Here is a 10,497-nt window from a genome sequence, read left to right on the forward strand (position 1 = left end):
CCTTAATGTTTTTTTATTTTTCTAATATTTGTAAGACTTGTAAGTTTTATAAGTAGTGGAAGTAGATTTTAAAAGCAGTAACCTCCCCTCCCCCTTTTTGTCCCTTGTTCCTTTCCCTCTCTCTAACACCCTTGTTCATACATTCCTTAACCCTCTTCCCCCATTCTATCCTCCCTATATCACTCATAGCCCCAAATCCAATAGAAATGTTTAGTCTTTTGTCAAGGCAAGGCCTAGATTGTTGGCAGAACAGCATATCAAGGCCTAAACCACAGAATACGGTCAAGAATTAGGTAACTATGTACCCTTTGTGCTCTGAAGATGGTGAAGATGGGATGAATGGGGGGTCCCAAAATACACCCCAGACTCATTTGAAGGGGGCCGACCCGGGGGGGACCTGAGTAAAGGCCACAGGGTGGACACATCTGGGATTGGATGGATGGTGTTATAAAACGTAACCTCTCAGGCACGGCCTGCGCGGGTCTTGTAACATCTTAGCCTTGGCAAATAAACCCTTTCTTATCTCACCCCTAATTAACTGCTCTGGAGAATTTTTCAGCACCGAAATACAGCAGCAACAGGTGGGACACACGACCCCCCAAATTCAGTGTGGGGATGGACTGGGGGGTCCAGGCTGGGCCCGAGGCCACGGGGAGGGGCTGCGGCCGCCGGCGGCTCAGGAGCTCTGTGGGGAGAGAAAAGGGGTGAGAGCAAAGGGGCTGGGGGGACAGGGGGGGCCCAGAGGCTGTGGGAGAGCAAGGGGGGGGACACGACCCCCATTTGGGGACCCCCCTTTACCTTCTCCCGCAGGTAGAAGCCGAGCCCCAGCGCCAGGAAGACCAAGCCCAAGACGAAGCCCCCGACCCCCACCAGGATCTTGCTGCAGACGGTGTCTGGTGGCATCTCTGGGGGAACCGGGGGGGTCAGCACCCCTAAAACCTCCCAGACACCACCCAGGACTCCACAAACCCCATCCTAGTCTCTCCCAGCCCACCCAGCACCCCCTGAGACCTCCTGCCAGTCCCTTCCCAGCCCCTTTGGGGATTCCACAAAGCCCCTCCCAGGCCCTTTAGGACCCTCCAAACCCCCTCCCATCATGCCAAGGACACCCCAGAACCCCTCCTAGTCCCTTCCCAGACCCCCCACCACTTCTCAGATCCCCTTCCAGTCATGACAAGCCCCCCCAGCCTCCCTCCTGTCCTGCCCAGGCTCCCCCAAACTCCCTCCCAGCTGCTCCCAGGATTCCCCAAAGCCCCTCTCAAGCCCTCCCAACACCCACCAACCTCCTTCTCAGCCTCTCCACCACCCTCGAGCCCTTCCTATTCCCCCCCAGTCTCCCTCCCAATTGCCCCCATTGTCCCCCTGAGCCCCCAGCCCCCCTGCCAGTGTGCCCCCGGTGCTGGGGGGGCCGGGCCGTACCCCAGTGCCGGCTGAGGGGGTGCTCCAGGCTGACGTGCTCCACCTGGCAGCTGTAGGTGACCCCGCGCCGGGGGGGGATTTCCAGCATCACCAGCACCTGGTAGCTCCAGTCCCCGTTGGGGACCACGTCGGTGGCCACCACGTGCTCCGGCAGCTCCTGCCCATCCTGGAACCACCTCACCTGCACCGGCGCAGGGTAGAAATCCATCACGGAGCAGAGCAGGCGGCCGGGGCCGGGCTGGGAGCTCGACGGCACCAGCAAGATGGACACGCTGGGGGAAACTGGGAGGGACGGGGGAGACACTGGGCTGAGCTGGGGGGCACTGGGAGGGAGGGCAGAGGGCTTGGAGGGCGTTAGGAGGGAGTGGGATGGCAGTGGGAGGGACTGGGATGGCAGTGGGAGGGAGTGGGAATCGAGTGGGGGAGAAGAGGCTGGGCTGGGGGGGCACTGGGGAGAGAGTTGGGAGATGTGGGAGTGAAGTGAGAACGACTGGGAATGGACTGAGAGGGTCTGGGAGTGGAGGGAGAGGGTCTGGGAGTGACTGGTGTGGACTGGGAAGGAGCGCTCGGGACTGGGAGGCTGAGTGGTGGTGAGGGAAGTCTTTGGTTTCGGTCTGCCTGGCAACTGGAGCGTCATCAGAGAGACGCGCTGGGATTGGCTGAGGGGCGGGAGCGGGGTGGCCCCAGCGGGGTGGAGACGCGGGGGGGCACTGGGAGAGACTGGGATGGACTGGGATGGATTGGGATGGACACTGAAAAACTAGAATGGATTCAGATGGACTGGGCCTCACTGGGAGAGACTGGGATGGACTGGGAAGAACTGGGAGGGGCAAAATGCCACGGGACAGGCACAGGGAGGGCTAAGGGGTCTGGAGTGATTCCCAGAGAGGGTTTGAGGGGCTCCAGGGTCATTCCCGGGGCAGGGGCCGAGGGGACCCGCTCTGCCCCACCCTCACCTCTCCTCTCCACACTGAACGGGCCGTACCCCTCGTAGCTGGGCAGGCAGACCCTGTCCACCAGAGACCGATAGTACTCCAGCCTTTCCTGTTGGCTATTCCAGTTCCTGGCCTGGTACTCTCCAAATGGAGTGTCACCCACAAAGATCCCCACATCGCTGTCGAAGTGCACTTGCTGCTGCCGGTTGTAGATGTACCTGTGTACGAACCTCACCCGCTCGGTGCCGTTGATGAAGTGACACTCAGATTTCACCATGTCCTGGAACACCCCTGTGTGTGCAGGACACGGGTCAGGGGGTGCCCCTTACACCCCATCATCCCCCAGCCCCCCACAGCAGGGTGGGAGCTCAGGGGGTCACCCCGGACCCCCCTTTCCCAACCCCCCTCTGCCCCACGGACACCCCAGCACCGGCTCTTGGCTGGGGGGAAACCCCCCCATCAGCCCCCCGGGGATGGATAGGGGGGTTAGGGACCCCCCCAGTGCTGATCCAACCACTCCAGAGCCCCAGGGAACCGCTCCGGTGCTCAAGGGACACCCAGGGACCCCCATGGAACCCCTCTGCCTGCTCCCACACTCCCCTTTCCCCCCTCTCCCCCCCCTTTCCCACCGGCCCCACAATTTCCAGAACCCCCCAACCTCACTTTGGGGCTCCGAACCCCCTCCCACTCACTCCGGGCCTTCCAACCCCCCTCCCACTCACTTTTGGGGCTCCCATCCCCTCTTTTCTCCCCTCTTTCCCCCCCTTTCCCACCCGACCCCCTGCCCGCCCCCCCCGCTCACCCGACAGCTCCTCGCCCGCAGCCGGGGGGGCTCCCAGCACCACCAGCACCGCCAGCACGGCCCCAGCTCCCCGCACACGCTCCATGCCCAGCGCCGGACAGCTGCTGACAGCCCAAAACCAGCCGGGCGGCGCCGTTTTGGGGGGTTTGGGGCGCGCTGGGCTTGGCTGAGGGCGCAGTTGGGGCCCTTTTTTCGAGGCGTCTTCCCGGCGACTGATGAGTCATCAGCGCGGCGCGCTGGGATTGGGCGCGGGCGGCGTGGGCGCTCCGGGATTGGCTGAGGGCCGTTGGGGGCCCCCGCGGCAGCCCCGGGGCTGGGGGGTTCGGGGGGGTCCAAGTTGGGTTTTGGGGGGTCCCGGATTCCTGGAGATGGCATTTAAGGTGATCTGGATGCGTTGGAATGGGGTTCTGGGTGGGTGTTGGTGTCCAATAACCCCTTGTTCCCGGGATTTTGGGAGTCTGGGAGTGCCCAAACCCCCTTGTTCCCAGGAGTTTTAGGGTCTGGGAGTGTCCAAACCCCTCTTTTCTAATGTTTTGGGGTCTGGGAGTGTCCAAGGCCCTCTTTTCCAATGTTTTGGGGTCTGGGAGTGTCCGTACCCTCTTTTCCAATGTTTTGGGGTCTGGGAGTGTCCTAACCCCCCGTTCCCAAAATTTTGAGGTTCTGAAGGTGCCCAAACCCCCTCCGCTCCCAGGATTTTGATGGAGTCTGGGACTGTCCAAGCCCCTCTTTTCCAATATTTTGGGCTCTGGGAGTGCCCCGACCCCCTCGTTCCTAAGATTTTTGTGCTCTGGATGTGCCCAAACCACCTTTTCCCATGATTTTTAGGGTCTAGGAGAGCCCCAACCCCCCTGTTCCCGGGATTTTGGGGGTCCAAGGTGGGTTTTTGGGGGTCCCGGATTTTTAGGAATGGGTTTTGAGGTGACCTGTATAGGTGGGAATGCGGTGATGGGGAAGAAGTGGGTGAGAAATCCTCGTTTTCCGGGGATTTTGGGCACCTGGGTGTGCCCACACACCCCCGTTCCTGCGGTTTTGGGCGTCTGGGTGCAGCTCAACTTCCCTTTTCCGGGATTTTTGGGGTCTGGGTTTGTCCCAACCCCCCTGTTCCCAGGATTTTGGGGGTCTGGGAGTGCCCAACCACCTTGTTCCCAGGATTTTTAGTGTCTGGGAGTGCCCAAACCCCATTTTTCCATGGTTTTGGGCGTCTGGGAGTGCCCCAACCCCTGTGTTCCTGGGTTTTTAGGGCACTGACATGTCCCAAACCCCCCTTTTCCCAGGATTTTTGCCTCTGGATGTGCCCAAACCATCTTTTTCCAAGATTTTGGGGGTCTGAAGGTGCCCAAACCCCCCTGTACACAGGATTTTGTGGGTCTGAGAGTGCCCAACCCCCTGGGTTCCCAGGATTTTGAAGGAGTCTGGGAGTGTCCAAGCCCCTCTTTTCCAATATTTTGGGCTCTGGGAGTGCCCTAAACCCCATATTCCTGGGATTTTTAGGGTCTAGGAGAGCCCACCCCCCCATGTTCCCAAAATTTTTAGTGTCCGATTGCTCCCAACTCCCCTGTCCCTTGGTTTCTGGGGGGGCTGGGAACTTCCAAAACCCCCGTTCCAAGGATTTTTAGGGTCTGGATGTGTCCAAACCCACCTTTCTCCAGGAGTTTGGGGGTCTGGGAGTGCCCCCGTTGACCAAAAAACGAGCTCAGGGCGGTCTCTGATTGGCTGAGTCCAATCGAGGCTCAGTTCGGGACTCGTCTACCCGGCAACTGATGACGCAAAAACAGCGCTCGCTCCCATTGGCTGCTGCTGCTGCTGACCCCGCCCGGGCCTTGGGGGGTCCGAGGTGGGGTTTGGGGTTTCCGGATTGTTGGGGATGGGGTTTGGGGTGCCCTGGATACGTAGGAATGAGGTTCTGGGTGGTCACGGGTGCCCAATAACCCCCCTGTTCCCGGGATTTTGGGATCCTGGGAGTGCCCAAACCCCCCCTGTTCCCAGGAGTTTTAGGGTCTGGGAGTGTCCAAACCCCTCTTTTTCAATGTTTTGACATCAAAACAATGTGCCCAAATCACCTTTCTCAATGATTTTTAATGTCTGGCACTGCCCAAAAATGCCGTTCACAGGATTCTTGGAGCCCCCCCCACTTCTCCCCAACACCCAGGACTGCAGAGCACTGAGAAGCTTTACTGGGAACACTGGGAACAGCTGGTTAGTGAGGGAAGAAATGCAGGGAAGGGGGGGACAGGCGACCCCCCCAAATGAGCGCAGGGTTTGGGGGGTCCCGGCTGGGCCCGAGGCCACGGGGAGGGGCTGCGGCCGCCGGCGGCTCAGGAGCTCTGTGGGGAGAGAAAAGGGGGTGAGAGCAAAGGGGCTGGGGGACAGGGGGGGCCCAGAGGCTGTGGGAGAGCGAGGGGGGGACACGACCCCTATTTAGGGACCCCCCTTTACCTTCTCCCGCAGGTAGAAGCCGAGCCCCAGCGCCAGGAAGACCAAGCCCAAGACGAAGCCCCCGACCCCCACCAGGATCTTGCTGCGGACGGTGTCCGGTGGCATCTCTGGGGGGAGCCGGGGGGGTCAGCACCCCCAAAACCTCCTCCCACGCACCCCCCGGCACCCCACAGAGCCCGGCCCGCTCTCCCCCAGCCCACCCGGGGGTCCCTCCAACCTCCTGCCAGTCCCTTCCCAGCCCCTGCAGGGATCCCACCCGGCCCCTCCCGGCCCCTTTAGGACCCTCCAACCCCCCTCCCATCACCCCCAGCACCCACCAAACTCCCTCCCAGTCACCCCCAGTTGCCCCCCCGGTGCTGGGGGGGCCGGGCCGTACCCCAGTGCCGGCTGAGGGGGTGCTCCAGGCTGACGTGCTCCACCTGGCAGCTGTAGGTGACCCCGCGCCGGGGGGGGATTTCCAGCAGCACCAGCACCTGGTAGGTCCAGTCCCCGGTGGGGACCACGTCGGTGGCCACCACGTGCTCCGGCAGCTCCTGCCCATCCTGGAACCACCTCACCTGCACCGGCGCAGGGTAGAAATCCATCACGGAGCAGAGCAGGCGGCCGGGGCCGGGCTGGGAGCTCGACGGCACCAGCGAGATGGACACGCTGGGGGGTACTGGGAGGGACGGGGGAGACACTGGGCTGAGCTGGGGGGCACTGGGAGGGAGGGCAAAGGGCTTGGAGGACATTGGTAGGGACTGGGATGGCAGTGGGAGGGACTGGAAATAGAGTGGGGGAGAAGGGGCTGGGCTGGGGGGGGCACTGGGGAGAGAGTTGGGAGATGTGGGAGTGAAGTGAGAACGACTGGGAATGGATTGGGTGGGTCTGGGAGTGAAGTGAGATTGACTGGGAATGACTGGTCTGGACTGGGAAGGAAGCGATGGGGACTGGGAGGCTGAGTAGTGGTGAGGGAAGTCTTTGGTTTGGGTCTGCCTGGCAACTGGAGCGTCATCAGAGAGACGCGCTGGGATTGGCTGAGGGGCGGGAGCTCGGTGGCCCCAGAGGGGTGGAGACGCGGGGGGGCACTGGGAGAGACTGGGATGGACTGGGATCGACTGGGATGGAGTGGGAGGGGGCAAAAGGCCAAGGGACGGGCACAGGGAGGGCTGAGGGGTCTCAGGTGATTCCGAGGGAGGGTTTGAGGGGCTCCAGGGTCATTTCCGGGGCAGGGCCCGAGGGGACCCTCTCTGCCCCAGGCTCACCTCTGCGGTTCACCAGGAGTTTGGTGGATAATTTGTAGTTGTGCCGGCAGAACCTTTCCATCTCAGACCATCTGAGCTCCCGCCATTCCGGGAGGTAGTTCCATTTCCTGGCAAACTTCTCCCCAAACAGGGTGTCCTCCACATAGGTCCCCAAATCGATCTCGAGCTGGGCATACTGCTCCCGGTTGTAGATGTACCTCTTCACGAGCCTCACCTGCTCGGTACCGTTGATGAAGTGACACTCGGACTTTGTCATTAGCTGGAACACCCCTATGTGTGCAGGACACGGGTCAGGGGGTGCCCCGTCCCCCCCCATCATCCCCCAGCCCCCCACAGCAGGCTGGGAGCTCAGGGGGCCACCCCGGACCCCCCTTTCCCAACCCCCCTCTGCCCCACGGACGCCCCAGCACCGGCTCTTGGTAGGGGGGGGGAACCCCCCCATCAGCCCCCCGGGGATGGACAGGTGGGTTGGGGACCCTCCCACTGCAGATTCGACCCCCCAGAGCCCCAGGGAACCGCTCCAGGGCTCAAGGGACACCCAGGGACCCCCAGGGCACCCCTCTGCCTGCTCTCCCACACCCTTTTGCCCCCCTCTCCCACCCCTGTCCCACCTGCCCCACAATCCCCAGACCCCCTGACCTTACTTTAGGGCTCCCACCCCCCTCCCACTCAGTCCGAGCCTTCCGACCCCCCTCTTCCTCACATTTTTGGGGCTCCCACCCCCTCTTTTCTTCTTTTCTTCCCCTCTTTCCCACCCCCCCGCTCACCCGACAGCTCCTCGCCCGCAGCCGGGGGGGCTCCCAGCACCACCAGCACCGCCAGCACGGCCCCAGCTCCCCGCACACGCTCCATGCCCAGCGCCGGACAGCTGCTGACAGCCCAAAACCAGCCGGGCGGCGCCGTTTTGGGGGGTTTGGGGCGCGCTGGGCTTGGCTGAGGGCGCAGTTGGAGCCCTTTTTTCGAGGCGTCTTCCCGGCGACTGATGAGTCATCAGCGCGGCGCGCTGGGATTGGGCGCGGGCGGCGTGGGCGCTTTGGGATTGGCTGAGGGCCGTTGGGGGCCCCCGCGGCAGCCCCGGGGCTGGGGGGTTCGGGGGGTCCGTGGGCTGCGGGGGAGGGGGGAGCTCAGGGCCCACCAAAAATGCCCAGCCAGGGCTCCCAAAGCTCAGGGAAACCTCAAAAACGCCCAGCCAGGGCTCCTGCAGCTCCCACGGGTCCCCAAAATGAGTTGAGGGCGTTCTCTGATTGGCTGAGCTCGGGGAGGGCTCCGTTCCGGACGGGTCTGCCCGGCAGCTGATGACGCAACAGCAGCGCTCGCTCCCATTGGCTGCTGCTGCTGACCCTGCCCGGGCCTTGGGGGGTCCAAGGTGGGTTTGGGGGCTCCCGGATTCCTGGGGTTGGGGCCTGGGTTGTCCTGGATACGTTGGAATGAGGTTCTGGGTGGCCGTGGGTGTCCAATAATCCCCTGTTCGTGGGATTTTGGGAGTGTGGGAGTGCCCAAACCCCCCTGTTCACAGGAGTTTTATGGTCTGGGAGCGTGCAAGCCCCTCTTTTCCAATATTTTTAGGTCTGGGACTGCCCCAACCACCTTGTTTCTTTGACTTTTTTGGTTTAGGAGAGCCCATACTCCCATGCTCCCAACATTTTTGGGCTCTGAATGTTCCCAGCCCCCCTGTTCCTATGATTTTTTGGCTCTGGGAGTGCCAGACCCCCCGTTCCCAGGATTTTTAGGATCTGGATGTGCCTAAACCACCTTTCTCCAGGATTTTGTAGTTCTGGGAGTGTCCAAACCCCCCTGTTCCCAGGACTTTTAGTGTCTGAGAGTACCTAAACCCCCCTGTTCCCAGGATTTCTGGTGTCTAGGAGTGCCCATGTCCCTCTTTTCTGATATTTTGGGGTCAAGGAGTGCCCCAAAAAACTTGTTCCCTGAATTTTCATGATCTGGGAATTACAAACCGCCCTGTTCCCAGGAGTTTTAGGGCGCTGGATATGTCTAAACCACCTTTCTCCATGATTTTGTAGTTCTGGGAGTGCCCAAACACCCCTGTTTCCAGGAGTTTTAGAGTCTGGGAGTGTCCTAATTCCTCTTTTGCAATATTTTGGGCTCTGGATGTGCCCAAACCCCCCTGTGCAAGGATTTTGGGCCTCTGCATGTGCCCTAACTACCCTTCTCCAGGATTTTTTGGGTCAGGGAGTGCCCAAACCCCCTGTTCTCAGGATTTCTGGAGTCTGGGAGTATCCAAGCCCCTCTTTTCCAATATTATGGGATCTGGGAGTGCCCCAACACCCCAGTTCATTTGTCCCGGGGACCTGACATTTCTCCAAACCCCTATTTTCCCAGGATTTTCAATGTCTGGGAATGCCCAAACCCCCCTATTCCCAAGATTTTTGGAGCCCCCACCCTTCTCCCCAGTAACCAGGACTGCAGAGAACTGGGAAGCTTTACTGGGAACACTGGGAGCAGCCGGCTGGGGTGTGAACAAAAGCAGGGAAGGGGGGGACACACGAACCCCCCAAAGTGTGGGTGGGGCTGGACTGGGGGGTCCACGGGGAGGGGCTGCGGCCGCCGGCGGCTCAGGAGCTCTGTGGGGAGAGAAAAGGGGGTGAGAGCGGGGTGGGAGGACAGGGGGGGCCCAGAGGCTGTGGGAGAGCAAGGGGGGGGACACGACCCCCATTTGGGGACCCCCCTTTACCTTCTCCCGCAGGTAGAAGCCGAGCCCCAGCGCCAGGAAGACCAAGCCCAAGACGAAGCCCCCGACCCCCACCAGGATCTTGCTGCGGACGGTGTCCGGTGGCATCTCTGGGGGGAGCCAGGGGGGTCAGCACCCCCAAAACCTCCTCCCACGCACCCCCCGGCACCCCACAGAGCCCGGCCCGCTCTCCCCCAGCCCACCCGGGGGTCCCTCAAACCTCCTGCCAGTCCCTTCCCAACCCATTTGCAATCCCACAAAGCCTCCCCCATCCCCTTTAGGACCCTCCCAACCCCTCCCATCACCCCCAGGGCTCCCCCAAAACTCCTCCCAGTCCTTTCCCAGCCATCTCAGGACTTCTCCGAACCCCTCTCAGTCAATCCAAGACCTCACAAACTTCCTTCCAGCCTTTCCAGACCACTCCTGCAAATCCCCCCCAGTTGCCCCCTTTCCCCCCCGGCCCCCCTGCCAGTGTGCCCCCGGGGCTGGGGGGGCCGGGCCGTACCCCAGTGCCGGCTGAGGGGGTGCTCCAGGCTGACGTGCTCCCCGGTTTCTCCTCCCCATCTGGGGATTTGGGACTTTGTTTTGTTTTCTTCTGAAAGTTTTTGATTGCACTGTTTGTTGTTTATTCAGATTTTTTCAATAAAAAGCTGTTTCTTTTCCTTTTCCACACTTCCACCTGAAGTCTCTGCATTTCTAAGTTGTAATCTGGTTAAACTGGGACACCAGGTTTGGAGATTTCCTGGCCCTGGGAATCTGTGGGTCTGCACTCGGCATTTCATTCCCTGGAAACACTTGGATTTAGGGAAACTCGGAGTAAATATTGGCTTGGACTTCCCTCTGGCCAATATTTCCTTATTCTGGGAATAAATCCCCATGTTCCTTCTGCCAAAACTCCCAGACCTCCATCCCTGCTGGAAAACCAACTATGCCATGGGGGAGGCTCCTCCAGACCCTTCCCAGCCTTTTCCA

The 10,497-nt window shown here is 61.1% G+C and overlaps 2 protein-coding genes and 1 long non-coding RNA gene across 3 annotated transcripts; all 3 read right to left on the minus strand.

Moving 5' to 3' along the window:
- Positions 1 to 637: 637 nt before the first annotated feature.
- Positions 638 to 3,407, minus strand: LOC127464176 (class II histocompatibility antigen, B-L beta chain-like). Its single transcript, XM_051774379.1, has 5 exons — positions 3,157 to 3,407; positions 2,376 to 2,645; positions 1,420 to 1,701; positions 799 to 905; positions 638 to 685 (listed from the first exon to the last, which is right to left on the minus strand). Exons 1-5 carry the CDS (start codon positions 3,239 to 3,241, stop codon positions 677 to 679), a joined length of 753 nt encoding a protein of 250 aa, XP_051630339.1. The 5' UTR covers positions 3,242 to 3,407; the 3' UTR covers positions 638 to 676.
- Positions 3,408 to 5,308: 1,901 nt separating this feature from the next.
- On the minus strand, positions 5,309 to 7,768 carry LOC127464172 (class II histocompatibility antigen, B-L beta chain-like). The gene is made up of 5 exons (XM_051774376.1): positions 7,604 to 7,768; positions 6,837 to 7,106; positions 5,969 to 6,250; positions 5,593 to 5,699; positions 5,309 to 5,480 (listed from the first exon to the last, which is right to left on the minus strand). The coding sequence occupies exons 1-5, from the start codon at positions 7,686 to 7,688 to the stop codon at positions 5,472 to 5,474; spliced, it is 753 nt and encodes a 250-aa protein (XP_051630336.1). The 5' UTR covers positions 7,689 to 7,768; the 3' UTR covers positions 5,309 to 5,471.
- A 1,622-nt stretch (positions 7,769 to 9,390) lies between these two features.
- On the minus strand, positions 9,391 to 10,189 carry LOC127464185 (uncharacterized). The gene is made up of 3 exons (XR_007901226.1): positions 10,031 to 10,189; positions 9,529 to 9,635; positions 9,391 to 9,418 (listed from the first exon to the last, which is right to left on the minus strand). It is a non-coding gene; the product is annotated as an uncharacterized LOC127464185 (long non-coding RNA).
- Positions 10,190 to 10,497: the final 308 nt, after the last annotated feature.

This window comes from Manacus candei, unplaced genomic scaffold, assembly GCF_025592945.1.
Source record: "Manacus candei isolate 608988 ecotype Guabito, Panama unplaced genomic scaffold, ASM2559294v1 h1tg000197l, whole genome shotgun sequence".
Lineage (NCBI taxonomy): Eukaryota > Metazoa > Chordata > Aves > Passeriformes > Pipridae > Manacus > Manacus candei.